Source organism: Protomyctophum bolini, assembly GCF_963924005.1.
Source record: "Protomyctophum bolini genome assembly, chromosome: 14".
NCBI classification, from domain to species: domain Eukaryota; kingdom Metazoa; phylum Chordata; class Actinopteri; order Myctophiformes; family Myctophidae; genus Protomyctophum; species Protomyctophum bolini.
The window spans coordinates 2,050,598-2,066,527 of NC_137875.1; the positions used below are offsets into that span (position 1 = coordinate 2,050,598).

Here is a 15,930-nt window from a genome sequence, read left to right on the forward strand (position 1 = left end):
TCCACACCAGCGGCCATTACAATGCGGTACAGGATCCGCCTTTATGAGGCATTGTAGTCCAAACAAACACACTTACATTGGCCTCAATTTCCCAGAAGCCCTAGCAGCACCAGATGATGACTTGATTTCCGGTTTCGTCATCATAACGCGACGGCCTCGTTCGTCACCAGGTCCCCGGGTAAATCCACCGAAGTTTCTTTTTAGTTATTTTTAAAACCGCGAATTAAACGCATTAAACAAATGGCGGGAATGTCGTATCACGCGCGGTGGAACCCTGGATTAAACAATCGGCGGCCGTCAAACTGTTTTAATGTTGAATTAGGGTTGTCCCGATCCAATCATGTGATCGGAATTTTTGACACTCATTTGCCCCCGTGGACCCCCATTTGAAAAGACATGCCAGGGACCCCCATGAGAGAAGATTTGTTACGGCTCTAGCAGTAAGAGAGGCGTACAGTAGACGGTACAGTAGACGGTACAGTAGACGGTACAGTAGACGGTACAGTAGACGGTACAGTACTCACCACCTCCAGCTCCATGTTGTACTGCGAGGCGTAGATGGCCACGCTGGGCGCTGTAGGGAACACGCCGTAGAGGAAGGCGAAGTTGGACAGGCTGGTGTGGTTTACGCTGGAGACGTTCCCTCCTCCCCCGTCCAACAGGTCCACCATGTCCTTACACACCAGAGGCATCACCAGGCTGGGGGACAGACAGTAACACCATGTCCTTAAACACCAGGCTGGGGGACAGACAGTAACACCATGTCCTTAAACACCAGGCTGGGGGACAGACAGTAACACCATGTCCTTAAACACCAGGCTGGGGGACAGACAGTAACACCATGTCCTTAAACACCAGGCTGGGGGACAGACAATAACACCATGTCCTTAAACACCAGGCTGGGGGACAGACAGTAACACCATGTCCTTAAACACCAGGCTGGGGGACAGACAGTAACACCATGTCCTTAAACACCAGGCTGGGGGACAGACAGTAACACCATGTCCTTAAACACCAGGCTGGGGGACAGACAGTAACACCATGTCCTTAAACACCAGGCTGGGGGACAGACAGTAACACCATGTCCTTAAACACCAGGCTGGGGGACAGACAGTAACACCATGTCCTTAAACACCAGGCTGGGGGACAGACAGTAACACCATGTCCTTAAACACCAGGCTGGGGGACAGACAATAACACCATGTCCTTAAACACCAGGCTGGGGGACAGACAGTAACACCATGTCCTTAAACACCAGGCTGGGGGACAGACAGTAACACCATGTCCTTAAACACCAGGCTGGGGGACAGACAGTAACACCATGTCCTTAAACACCAGGCTGGGGGACAGACAGTAACACCATGTCCTTAAACACCAGGCTGGGGGACAGACAGTAACACCATGTCCTTAAACACCAGGCTGGGGGACAGACAGTAACACCATGTCCTTAAACACCAGGCTGGGGGACAGACAGTAACACCATGTCCTTAAACACCAGGCTGGGGGACAGACAATAACACCATGTCCTTAAACACCAGGCTGGGGGACAGACAGTAACACCATGTCCTTAAACACCAGGCTGGGGGACAGACAGTAACACCATGTCCTTAAACACCAGGCTGGGGGACAGACAGGAACACCATGTCCTTAAACACCAGGCTGGGGGACAGACAGTAACACCATGTCCTTAAACACCAGGCTGGGGGACAGACAGTAACACCATGTCCTTAAACATCAGGCTGGGGGACAGACAATAACACCATGTCCTTAAACACCAGGCTGGGGGACAGACAGTAACACCATGTCCTTAAACACCAGGCTGGGGGACAGACAGTAACACCATGTCCTTACACACCAGAGACATCACCAGACAGGGGGACGGACAGACAGACAGACAGACAGGGGACACACACACACACAGTGTCCAGTGTACTTACAGCTTGGCAGTGATCAGCAGTATCAGAGCCACTCCAGTGTCTCTGGTCAGTTTTCTGAGCTGACCGACCTGACGTTGAAACACAAAACAAGTTGTTAGCCATATGTTATGTATGTATATATATATATATATATATATATTATGCTGTCGGGAGGAAACCTCATAACTCCAAAATGTTCATTTTTTAGGAAATTAAAAATATACATTTTTCAGGAAATTAAGAAAACCGTATATTTTGAAAACCAAGCAATACAGCCTCATCAAAGTTGGTGTTGTGACTTTAGATATTGTCAATTACTTCCATGAGAGGTGGTGGAGTTAGTTGTTTTAGCAGGGTCCAATGGAGTTAAGAGGTTTTGTCCAAAGCACTTTTTACTAGTACTTTCCCATTGGTTCAATATTTCCGAAACAACACACAGACGTAAAGGGTGTTCAATAGCACTGATTTATGAAACAACACACAGACGTAAAGGGTGTTCAATATAGCACTGATTTATGAAACAACACACAGACGTAAAGGGTGTTCAATATAGCACTGATTTATGAAACAACACACAGACGTAAAGGGTGTTCAATAGCACTGATTTATGGAACAACACACAGACGTAAAGGGTGTTCAATAGCACTGATTTATGGAACAACACACAGACGTAAAGGGTGTTCAATAGCACTGATTTATGAAACAACACACAGACGTAAAGGGTGTTCAATAGCACTGATTTATGGAACAACACACAGACGTAAAGGGTGTTCAATATAGCACTGATTTATGAAACAACACACAGACGTAAAGGGTGTTCAATAGCACGGATGTATGCCAAAAATAAATTCCTCCCTCCTGAGCTTCTATTGCCAACTCTTTTTAGAGGCAGCTTTTATTTTGAAGACCAACAACTCATTGGCCTAGTAGAACCTAGTAGAACCTAGTAGAACCTAGTAGAACCTAGTAGAACCGGAAGTAGAATTGTCCATGCTATGTTAGCCGGCATGTTTTTATAACGTACATGTTGTAAACGCGACCGCAAAAGCCCCGGCCCACCCCTCTAGCCCCTCAAACCAAATGGACCCACCATAGACAGGCCCAGTAGAACAAACCAAATGGACCCACCATAGACAGGCCCAGTAGAACAAACCAAATGGACCCACCATAGACAGGCCCAGTAGAACAAACCAAATGGACCCCCCCCATAGACAGGCCCAGGTAGAACAAACCAAATGGACCCCCCCCCCATAGACAGGCCCAGGTAGAACAAACCAAATGGACCCCCCCCCATAGACAGGCCCAGGTAGAACAAACCAAATGGACCCCCCCCCATAGACAGGCCCAGGTAGAACAAACCAAATGGACCCACCATAGACGGGCCCAGTAGAACAAACTAAATGGACCCACCAGGATTTATTTTTAAATTATTTTACTTGTGTATAAAGCTCTCAATGGTCTCGCACCTTCCTACCTACATGCCTGCCTGCCTAAATATGTCCCAAACCGCCCCCTAAGGTCTTCCACTGCTGGCCTGCTCGCTTTGCCTAAAAAAATGGCAACTAAAAAATACGGGGAAGCAGCTTTTTGCTTCTACGGGCCGTCGGCATGGAACAAGCTCCCACTGTACCTTCGTCAGGCAGCCTCTGTAGACATTTTTAAAGCTCAGCTCAAGACCCACTTTCTACAACATTGCTTTTTTTTTTTTTTTTTTGTTATTCATGTCCTCACTGTACTGCATTACTGCTTGGTTTTTTTTAATGTTGTTGCCTTGCTTTTCTTTTATTCTCCATTGCTCTGTAAAGCACTTTGAGCTGCATTTCAGGTCATGAAAGGTGCTATACAAATAAAGTTTTATTATTATTATTATCCCATTCTGGGAACCCGTTTTGGTGTTCGCATCATGTTATGCTTTAGCTATTGAAAAATAGCAGATCTACAAGCTCATAGCGCGCCACCGAGTGGCGCGCTACGAGCTTGTAGGTCTGCTATTTTTGAAAAATCGAAAGAACGACTGACATTTTTAGAATCTGATCTCAGGTCAGAATGGGTTAATCAGACCAGTGTGTGTTCCAGTGGAAACCTCGTGTGAATCTGATCTCAGGTCAGAATGGGTTAATCAGACCAGTGTGTTGTCCAGTGGAAACCTCGTGTGAATCTGATCTCAGGTCAGAATGGGTTATTTTTACCATAGACAGGCCCAGGTAGAACAGCGCCGCTCCTCCGAAGCTGTTGGCCAGGCCGTCGATGAACTCCGACAGCACGGCGGGGATGTGGCGACCCAGAGCGAAGTGACCCGCGATGCCCACCGCCACCATGAAGACGATGGGGTTCTTCAGAACCTGGAGAGAGACAGAGAGAGAGAGAGAGAGACCCGAGAAATTCTGTTTGTTGTCATGATTTGTCACGACAAGAGTTGGCTTCGTACGACGCTTAAAAAGGTCTTTAAATAAATTAAATAAGAACTGCCTATGAGGGAAATGCATTGCGTTTTCATTTCCTGGGCCGTTCGTTGTTCTGAAAGGGGGAGGGACTGCGACGCTCTATACTCTGAACCCATGAAAGAAAATCTACAAGAAAACTATTATAGAAAAAACTACAAAAAAAATACCTGTAGGACTACGACGGCCAGGATGCCGAGGGTGCTGCGCTGCTGTGGTTGGCTGGCCTGCTTCCACCGCTGGATCTCGCACAGAGAGAAGCCAATGGGGTTGAGGATCATCAGGGAGACCGGCGCCACCAGGTAGATGTACTGGAGGTACTCTGGAGAGGTGGAGCGGTAGAGCGCGTCCACTGGAGCGCACGCACACACACACGCACACACACACACACACACGCACGCACGCACGCACGCACGCACACACACACACACGCACGCACACACACACACACACGCACGCACACGCACACGCACACACACACACACGCGCACGCACACGCACACACACACACACACACACGCACACACACTAATGTACAGGGTATATATCCATATCTCACCTATGGGGTATCCATATCTTCCCCATAGGGTATATTTATTTAACCCATTCTGACCTGAGATCAGATTCATACGAGGTTTTTCACTGGACACACAGCTGGTCTGATCAACCCATTCTGACCTGAGATCAGATTCTATAAAAATGTCAGTCGTTCTTCGATTTTTCAAAAAAATAGCAGACCTACAAGCTCGTAGCGCGCCACTCGGTGGCGCGCTATGAGCTTGTAGATCTGCTATTTTTCAATAGCTAAAGCATAACATGATGGGCGTAGGCATTGTAAAATACCCGGTAAGCTGGGGGGCCTCGAGTGGCTTATTGCTTTTCTAAAACGGTTACAAAACATATAACCCAATATTAACCTAATAAAACTATTAAATTCACAAAAGTAGCTACGCTTTGCGCCCACCAGAGGGAGCCCACATCACTTCCTTGTTTTGCTCAGCGAGTAGAACTAAAACATAGTGACGGGAGAATAGCGCTTGATGTCTTGACGGGGGGCTGCCTGGAGGAGCCACACATTCACAGTTGTATCATGAGCCGGGCGGTGCTTATAGACGCCCGCACGGCATGCGTTTGTAAAGCAACCAAGCGCTCCCCCTTCAGAATGAAATACAGTGATTGAAGGTGTGGGTTATCGGTGAAATATACACCGGGCGGTCACGTGGCAAGTATTGGGACTACCCGTTTTAGAAATCCATATCTCACCTATGGGCAGAGCCGTGGAGTTCTGATGATCCTCATGGGGGCTACCCGCAGCCCCGCCTCCCCGCAGCCCCGCCTCCCCGCCTCCCCCCCACCCCCCCGCAGCGGTGGAAAAAAAGGAGTTGATGTTTTCACTGGTACTTTGGGTAGGCTACAGAATTGCGTTGGGGGGGGGGGGGGACTGTCGCGGCCGAGCGGAGCGAGGCCGCCGCCGCGGATTTATTTATTTCCCAAATGGTCTAAAAATTAGTTATTTAGCATTCATTACCAATGAATTAGCCTATACACAGACAACGACTGATTAGCCTATTTTGGACGATATGGGTCTTTTCTCAGTGTTGCTGCAGTGGTGTGAACTGTGAACCGTGCGGGCACTGGTGGTGGTGCTGAGTATCTTTGCCTTGGAAAACACATTTTGCGTTTTGCTGTTTCCCAAAACAAACCAGCGCGCGCTACTGTTTGCTACAAAGCGACTGGAAGCGGACGAGGTTTACAGACATACCAATAGTAGCCAATCATATGCTGATTGCTGATTAGGCCAGTTGCTGTATAGCCTACCTACCCGATCACCAGGGAGCAGCAACAACACACACTACACACACACAATAGCTTTCTATATAATGCTGCGCACATATATTATATATATTTAAAAAAATACCCAGCATAATGTTTGGGAAGGCTAAGCCTTCCCTAGCCTTACACACCCGCCGCCTATGGGCACTGTACTGTAGGCTATATATAATACCTGGCTAGGTGAAAACAAAAGAAACCTGATTAGCATTTGAGTACTTTTAACACCTCTGAACAGCCGGCGGAGAGGTTCACATTTTCGGAATTCCAGAGCATGTGTAAATAGTTTGCGACTGTGACAGAGTCACAGAGTGTCAATAATTCCCAGAAAATCTGTAATGTTAATATAAAATGTCCACGAAAATCTTCATGGGGGCTAAAAGGGGCTATTTAATTATTCATGGGGGCTGTAGCCCCATAGCCCCCACAGAGTCGACGTCGTTGCCTATGGGGTATCCATATCTTCCCTACAGGGTATATATCCATATCTCACCTATGGGGTATCCATATCTTCCCTATAGGGTATATATCCATATCTCACCTATAGGGTATAAATCCATATCTTCCCTACAGGGTATAAATCCATATCTCACCTATAGGGTATAAATCCATATCTCACCTATGGGGTATCCATATCTTCCCTATAGGGTATAAATCCATATCTCACCTATGGGGTATCCATATCTTCCCTACAGGGTATAAATCCATATCTCACCTATGGGGTATCCATATCTTCCCTACAGGGTATAAATCCATATCTCACCTATAGGGTATATATCCATATCTTCCCTACAGGGTATATATCCATATCTCACCTATGGGGTATATATCCATATCTTCCCTACAGGGTATAAATCCACCTATAGGGTATATATCCATATCTTCCCTACAGGGTATATATCCATATATTCCCTATAGGGTATATATCCATATCTCACCTATAGGGTATATATCCATATCTTCCCTACAGGGTATATATCCATATCTCACCTATAGGGTATATATCCATATCTTCCCTACAGGGTATAAATCCATATCTAACCTATGGGGTATCCATATCTTCCCTACAGGGTATAAATCCATATCTCACCTATGGGGTATCCATATCTTCCCTACAGGGTATAAATCCATATCTTCCCTACAGGGTATATATCCATATCTTCCCTACAGGGTATATATCCATATCTTCCCTACAGGGTATATATCCATATCTTCCCTACAGGGTATATATCCATATCTTCCCTACAGGGTATATATCCATATCTTCCCTACAGGGTATATATCCATATCTCACCTATGGGGTATCCATATCTTCCCTACAGGGTATATATCCATATCTTCCCTACAGGGTATATATCCATATCTCACCTATGGGGTATCCCAGGGCGAAGTCGTTGCTCTGCGTAGCGAAGATGGCGTACAGTCCCGCCTTGCTGTAGCGCGTCTCTGGACTGGCCACCATGAGGGTCAGCACGCACACCAAGGAGAACACCGCCACCTAGTGGACACACAGAGAAATGCACATTGCACACGTTTAACCCATTCTGACCTGAGATCAGATTCATACGAGGTTTCCACTGGACACACACTGGTCTGATTAACCCATTCTGACCTGAGATCAGATTCTATAAAAATGTCAGTCGTTCTTCGATTTTTCAAAAATAGCAGATCTACAAGCTCGTAGCGCGCCACTCGGTGGCGCGCTATGAGCTTGTAGATCTGCTATTTTTCAATAGCTAAAGCATAACATGATGCTAACACCAAAATGGGTTCCCGTTCAGAATGGGTTAACACATGTTCGCCTCGCTGCAATAAGTGAGCAAGTTGTGATTAAAATATTATATTATTATTAGAATAATATTATTAATATAAGTATGAGCCAAGTGTAACATGGCAATGTGTCTTCCTGAAAATATCCAATAAACACAATACAAACAAAAACCCAACTCACACACATATTAAAAATATATATAGTTTGGTCATTATGAATGAATGTATCCTTCTAATAATTGTGTAATAATAGTGTTTTTTTATTACTTATTTCCATTTATTTTTAATATTTTTTTGGAATGTTTTTATGCAGCGTTGTTGTTTTTATTTAAATGTGTTGTTTTTATTTAAATGTTTTATCTTTTTTTTTTAATTATATCTAAATAGTGAATCAAGCAACTTAACAACTGTCTGGGGTGTTCGCATAAGCCTGAGTAGACGATGAAATGACCAAAACATTTTTGTGAAAATATCCCATTAAATCACAATTAATGTGCAAACAGGTTTCTTGAATAGGAGCTAAATACAGCAAACGGACCATGACTCCTACACTGTAAATCCCTGGAACATGTGACGCGTTTAAACCTAAACACCATGTGTTTAATAATAAAACGCCAAGTGTTTATTAATATTCATACAATACAGTAGAACACGAGTTCACTCAAACACCTCACGAGAACACCTAGTGTTCAAATTCTAAACACCTATATGACTGACTTTGATTGTAAAAACTAAACACGTTTATGTGTTTAAAAAGTGTTACAGGGATTAAACATGTTCTTCTGTTTATAATCTAAACACTGTGACACGTTTAAAAAGTGTTACAAATGATGTGTTTAAAACTGTTTAAAACCTAAACGCTTGGGTTTAGTGTGTAGTAGTAGCTCACATTCACGTGATTCTCTTCCGTTTAGCTAGAAATGCCAGAGCAATTTTCAACGGTACTAAAAAAATACTGCATTCCACCATCATAGCTGTGAAGCGAATCGATACAAATGTACTTTCACGTTGCACTTACAGTAAGTCAAAGGACGAGTGTGTGTTTCGCTGTAAATGTCTCAATAGTAACACAGCGACGTCGAGTGTAATTTGTGACGCGTGTGCAAGGCGTACAAGCGTCACAGCAGTTCTAATTAGCACAATCGCCCCCCCCCCCCATCGTGAAACACAACTGTTGCTGTAAGAGAACTCAACTCAAACACGACATTTCTCTCACACTCAGGCGTTGTTACCTGGACCAACGACAGGTCTCCTCCAGGTCTGCTCGAGAGGGGCGCGACAACGCAAGCGTAAAAGACAAATTCACGGGACCGCGCTCACGTAAATAATATGCGTGCGTTGTCGCACCGCGACTTCTCCCCAGTGCGCGTTATATCACTTCACGTTTGAAAGGCCCTTAACCCATTCTGACCTGAGATCAGATTCATACGAGGTTTCCACTGGGACACACACTGGTCTGATTAACACATTCTGACCTGAGATCAGATTTAAAAAATGTCAGTCGTTCTTCGATTTTTCAAAAAATAGCAGACCTACAAGCTCATAGCGCGCCACTCGGTGGCGCGCTATGAGCTTGTAGATCTGCTATTTTTCCAATAGCTAAAGCATAACATGATGCTAACACCAAAATGGGTTCCCGTTCAGAATGGGTTAATACTAGTGGCCAGTGGCTCTCAACCTGCGGGACCCTACGTGAGTTTTGGAGGGGGAGGGGGGGGGGGGGGGGGGGGTACCCTGATGCATGACAATGAAGTGGCAATGTAAATGGTGAGTTTAAATACCGCCTTTGCCGAAAAAATAGCAGATCTACAAGCAACCTACAACCTGCTGAGTACATCCACACAAATGACCGTACCCTCCTCCTCCAGCCACCGTACCTTAGCCACCAGGACGCTCCACAGGAAGGCCCAGATGACCCACTAGCCAGCGTACCTTAGCCACCAGGACGCTCCACAGGAAGGCCCAGATGACCCACTAGCCACCGTACCTTAGCCACCAGGACGCTCCACAGGAAAGCCCAGATGACGTCTCCAAAGTCCAGCAGCACCATGTTCTTGAAGAGCAGCGCTGGGAGAGCAAACTTGGACACGAATTGCCCCAGACCCTTGGCCTGGCTGCCCGTGATGATGTCCGCCCTGCACAACAGATCACATGATACGATGGGTTTAGGTGTGTTTCTCATAGTTGCGAACGCAGTGAGCACTTACTATGAGACCTAGCAGATCATGTCTGTGTGTCTGTGTGTCTGTGTGTCTGTCCCGCTTTTGTGCCCATATATGGAGCTGAGTGATTACGCCACCATGACTCAGCCATAACCATAGATCATGTCTGTGTGTCTGTCTGTGTGTCTGTCTGTCCCGCTTTTGTGCCCATATATGGAGCTGAGTGATTACGCCACCATGACTCAGCCATAACCATAGATCATGTCTGTGTGTCTGTCTGTGTGTCTGTCTGTCCCGCTTTTGTGCCCATATATGGAGCTGAGTGATTATGTCACCATGACTCAGCCATAACCATATAAGCCGGAGTCCCCAAAGCAGCTATACGTCCAAAACCCAAATATGTACGAGCTGCGTTCGCTTCCCGCGTCTTACTGGTATAGTAGTTATAATGTATCAGAGAGCTATAGAGCGTCGCAGTCCCGCCCCCTGTCATGACGACACCAGGCCCAGGAAATGATTCCCAATGCATTTTTCCCTCATAGACATTTCAAAAGGTATTTATTTAAAGACGGTTATACGCCGCGGACAAAGCCAACTCGAGAGTCGTGACAACTCATGACAACAAACACAATATTTTGGACCAAACAAATCATACTATCATACTATAATTCTAACCATGTCTGTCTGTCTGAATGTCTGAATGTCACTGACAGCGCGTTATCTCATCATTAACTGCACCAATCACTCCCACTTTTCACACAGGCATGGACCATAATTATATGGAGGTCTTAACGGAGCCCTTTTTTCGATTTGACACATTAATGATTAATAATTAATTTATTAGTCGATTAAAAAATGCGAAAATTGGTATTGTACTGTCAATATGACATGAATATGAATGCAAAGTAGTGGTTGATGTGTGGACAGGCTAGCTTTTCGTGTTGTGCATGGTGAGATGTGTGCAAAAGGTGTGCTTTGGTATCTCACAACGGGTAAGGGCTAGTAATTACAAAGAAGAAAAACAACAACAAAAAAAGTGTTGTAACCTGCCGTTTCTTTTCTTCTTTCTAATTATTTGTTCGGCCCCAAACAATTGTGTTTGTCGTCATGATTTGTCACGAAAAGAGTTGGCTTTGTCCGCGGCGTATAAACGTCTTTAAATAAATACTTTCTGAAAAGTCTACGAGGAAAATGAACGGGGATTTATTTTCCGGGTCTCTCGAGGGGGCGGGACTGCGACGCTCTACGTACGTACCTCCCAACCGAGTAACGTGACCCCGTTGGTCGGGAGGTACATGACCCGATGCCCCCCTTTGCGTGGGACAGTCCCTCAAACTGAGACCCTGTCCCACATTGTGACGTGGCAGGCATCAGTGTTCAAAATAAATGCCCCCTCTTTTCATGCAGGACGTGTTTTAAGCATGTTCAAATAACACGAGAAATATCCCCTAGGCTACAGTATCAAGTCGGTACCCCCCATGACCAAAATTTGCATTTACTAAAAATTTGCCATTTTAAAAAAAGTGACACACCTAGGGTGACCAGATGTCCCGATTTGTGCGTGATTGTCCCGCATTTCATTGTTGCGAACGCAGTGAGCACTTACTATGAGACCTAGCAGATCATGTCTGTCTGTCTGTGTGTGTGTGTGTCTGTCTGTGTCTGTCCCGCTTTTGTGCCCATATATGGAGCTGAGTGATTTGTTTGTGATTGATGCAAGTGTCTGTCCCGCTGTTACGTCACCATGACTCAGCCATAACCATATAAGGAGTCCCCAAAGCAGCTATACGTCCAAAACCCAAATATGTACGAGCTGCGTTCGCTTCCCGCGTTTGCGTGTCTTACTGGTGTTAACAGTTTTATGTCCTCACAAGTATAGTGCAGATATGTGTGCGTGTGTGTGTGTGTGTGTGTGTGTGTGAGTGTGTGTGTACCTTCCAGCTATATCCACACAGTGTGCGTGCGTGCGTGGCGTGCGTGCGTGGTGTGCGTGCGTGCGTGCGATGCGTGTGTGGTGTGCGTGCGTGCGTGCGTGCGTGCGTGCGTGCGTGCGTGCGTGCGTGCGTGCGTGCGTGCGTACCTTCCAGCTATGTATCCACACAGTATGATGCCAAAGCACTCCAGCAGAGCAGGAAACAGCCTGTCCAGGGCCATGGGCGTGGCCGACCCCGGTGCATTGTGGGATATGTTCTTCCCATGGATCTCCACGAAGCTCTCGGCGGGCTCCATGGCGAAGGTGACGAGAGGCAGGCCCGGCGCCTGTTGATGATGTCACAGCGCTGCAGGCAGGAAGAGGGGCAGAGGTCGGATTAAACCAAAGATGGCGGCTGTAGAAAGATAGGCCAGGCGGCCTCCCCACTGGAGCAACCAGAGGAGGAATGGGGCACGAATCCTACAAATGGTCTCCAAAGATATGTTTAATATTAGATTTGTTTTTTAGGGGTATGTCATGTCTTACTGGTAGATCACAGATAGTAATAGTAATCTATAAATTGGGTGCTTTTCTGAAAAATTTTCTTCCACTGTATACAAATAGGGAAAGCCTTCCGATAATATGTCTACTGTATGCATATCGTGTAATCTGTAATGTATTGTATACTTCCGATTGTATACTTTTATGAATCTGTGCTCCAAACCATGTGATCATGGTCGTGAGTTAAATAAATAAATAAATGAAAAAATGACAGATCTACCTTTTGGGGGACTAAAGGACGGTTCAGAAGCCTGTGTTTACGGTCGTTCACTTTTCCATTGGAAATAATAAGATTACAACCTGCTTAAATCTCCTAAAATGGTCAGACAGACACAGACAGACCCGTTTAATTTCAAGGACCCCCAGTTTGACATGCATATTAGTCTACAGACCCCCATTTAATGGCATTTATATCTCTGGAACCAAATGGACCCTGTACACTCTCTGGGTTACAGACCCATTTGGTCCATTTGGTTCCAAACTATCATTTAGCTGCGGACCCCCTGGAACTCCCTCCAGGACGCCACAGACAGCCAGGGACCACCATTTGATGACATTTCAGCCTCTCAGACCCAAAACTAAAGAATATGTTGTTGTCTTGGATAAGACTGTGTCCATTAGGAGAGATAGCAGGCAAACGTTGATCACAATAACAATTATTTTACATTATATAATTGTGTATATCCTACGTTTTGTAAATGATGTAATGCAGATGGTAAACAATAATTTAGCTCTTGAGATTGTAAAATGTTTTGATTGATTGATTGAAGTAGCCTATTTATTAACAGTTTGCAGAATTACAGTAGGTACATTTCAAGCACAACTCAATACAAAAAACTGCATTACACTTGTTTACAAGAGGGTGCACCTTAATTGTTCAATTCATTATAACATTTAGAGACATTACAACTATACACTTCTATAACAACAAAAAAAAAAACCCAGGAAATCATCATTCTCATTTAATTTTACTCTCAGTAAAAAGATCAAATAATTAAGGTTCCATTTGGTTACGAACTCTCCATCACTTAGCTGGGAGTGGGGACCACCATCTGGAACCCCCTTCAAGGACCACTGAATGGTGTTCCCCGAAAACTCCCCCCGCTGCGGACCACTGGTGGTCTGTGACAGTGTGACGCTGTGCTAATAAGGCTAGCATTAGCTCCATTAATAATACAACAGTAATAGTGACACACACACAGTGTTGGGGAGTATTAAGCTACATGTAGCTGAGCTACGTAGCTTAGCTACATTTTGCTGTAGCTTGTGGTAGCTTAGCTACATTCATATTGGTGTACCTCGTCAAGTAGCTCAGCTACTTTTTGGGTAATTTTTGGTAGCTTAGCTACTCAAGTTACAAGCTACAATTTTGGGCAATAACATGAAATAAATATATTCATTTTGACCATTGGTTGCTGTGTTAATGCTTGTACTAGAACAACCCCCCCACTAGAACACCACAAGTTCAACAGTGGTGTCCCATCCAGTGCCGCATGTGAGCGGCTTTTCAGTGTTGGCAAGGACATTTTCAGTGCCAAACGCAACCGCTTATCCGATAAGAACTTTGAGAGACTGCTCATGTGTCGCGTCAACAAACGGTTCTGCCCTGGCATATAAAAAAATATAGGCCCAACTTTCTTTTACAGTTAAGTTACAGTTTAGGTTGTGTTAAGTTAAGATTTATTTATAGGTGTGGCTATCAAGAGACCTTTATTATTATTTTCACAGTTAAGATGTGTTAACATTGACGATCAAATGCCATTTAAACACACAGTATCCTCAACAGATCCTCTTTTATTTGTGTGACTGTAAAGACTATGCCCGTTTTAATAACATTCTCAACAATTGGTTTGTTTTATCCTTTCTTTAATGGGGGAAAATCTGTCTAGAACAGGGGTCTTCAAATGTTGACGATCAAATGTCATCATGTAACAGTTGTTTAGTTATAATGTAGGTGTAGTTCTCATTATACAAGGGTCTCTTTTTTTACAGTTAAGATGTGTTAACATTGACGATTAAATGCCATGTATAACACACAGTATCCTCAACAGATCCTCTTTTATTTGTGTAAGTCTCTAAGTCTTTTTTATTTTTTTTATTTTTTTTAATAAAACTGTTGAGAGGCATATTTCAGCTGGCATCGTGGCATGTGACTTTTTTGTAGGATATTATATTTTGTTTCATATGCACCGCATGTACATTCTCAATTTAACGCTGAAAAATATAAAGTAGCTGAGCTACTTTTTCCATGTAGCTGTAGCTTTACAAGCTACATTTCTCCAGGGGTAGCTATGTAGCTTGATCAAGCTACTGCCATGGTGAGCTACTTGTAGCTTTACAAGCTACGCTTTCAAAGTAACTTCCCCAACACTGCACACACACACACACAAATCACACATTGTCACTGAGCAGGTGAACAACAGTAAACGATGGCAGCCATGCAACGACAATTAATGTGTGTGTGTGACTGTGTGTCAACTCAAAACATGCACACACACACAGACACAAACACAATGTGCCAATGCAGCCGTGCGTGTACGGTGTTGTGCGTGCTTACCTGTGTGCGTGCGTGCTGAATGATCAGATCATCTCATCATCATCATTTTCTCCAGATGTGAAGTTATCGGTTGGTGCATTTAATAAATAAACACACTGTGTAGTGTTATAGTGTAGTCAGTGTACACAGTCTCTGCTGCCGCTATACAGTCCGTCAATATGATTCATACACACAGGACCGTCGAGTAGGAACTTCACAAGCATGTGATGTCCGGTGTGGTGGATTTTCAAAATAAGAGCCTAAAAAAACCGCTATACAGTTGAGACACCGCTTTGATTGATTGATTGATTGATTGATTGATTGATTGAAGTGGATACCGTACTGTGTGAAAGAAAGAAAGAAAGAAAGAAAGAAAGAAAGAAAGAAAGAAAGAAAGAAAGGTACAATACTTTTATTTGAGTCCACAGAGCGGAAGTTAAGTGCTCCCCGCTTGACGAGCGTGCTGGGTGTGTTTGACTTAACGGGACGAATCTGACAGCTGTGGGGGAAAATGGAAACGCCCTAAAATATGACTGACAGGCCGCAGGGCCAATCAACGCTTGGTGAGTCAGCTGCGATTGGCTGAGAGAGGAGCCCTGCTCAGTGGCGCTCACGTGGTCTCACAGCCAGAAGAAAAACAAGCCAATGATTCACACTTTGAAGATTAAAATACAATAAAACAATAAATATGAATGAATATGAATTAAGATTCAGGGAGGTTCCGTTTTTTATTGGATGTATATTTAAGACAGCTTCCCAATTTATTTATAGCTTGCACTTGCTATAAATGTAATACATTAAA

The 15,930-nt window shown here is 44.6% G+C and overlaps 1 protein-coding gene across 5 annotated transcripts in view; it reads right to left on the minus strand.

Moving 5' to 3' along the window:
• LOC308328702 (lysosomal cholesterol signaling protein-like) overlaps positions 1 to 15,291 on the minus strand; it is a 125,291-nt gene extending 110,000 nt beyond the window's left edge. For 3 of the 5 annotated variants that reach the window (XR_013965327.1, XM_080782769.1, XM_080782772.1), the window contains exons 1-8: positions 15,150 to 15,291; positions 12,200 to 12,398; positions 9,945 to 10,092; positions 7,556 to 7,685; positions 4,528 to 4,709; positions 4,106 to 4,258; positions 1,938 to 2,005; positions 525 to 699 (exon numbers count right to left, since the gene is read on the minus strand). Coding sequence is in view for 4 of the 5 variants with exons in the window: in XM_080782769.1 (XP_080638895.1) it covers positions 525 to 699; positions 1,938 to 2,005; positions 4,106 to 4,258; positions 4,528 to 4,709; positions 7,556 to 7,685; positions 9,945 to 10,092; positions 12,200 to 12,348 (1,005 nt within the window). In the remaining variant the exon portion in view is untranslated. Of the gene's footprint in view, positions 1 to 524; positions 700 to 1,937; positions 2,006 to 4,105; positions 4,259 to 4,527; positions 4,710 to 7,555; positions 7,686 to 9,834; positions 9,868 to 9,889; positions 10,093 to 12,199; positions 12,399 to 15,149 lie in introns of those variants that run through there. The other 2 variants (XM_080782771.1, XM_080782770.1) reach the window with 2 other exon arrangements.
• Between the last annotated feature and the right edge of the window lie 639 nt (positions 15,292 to 15,930).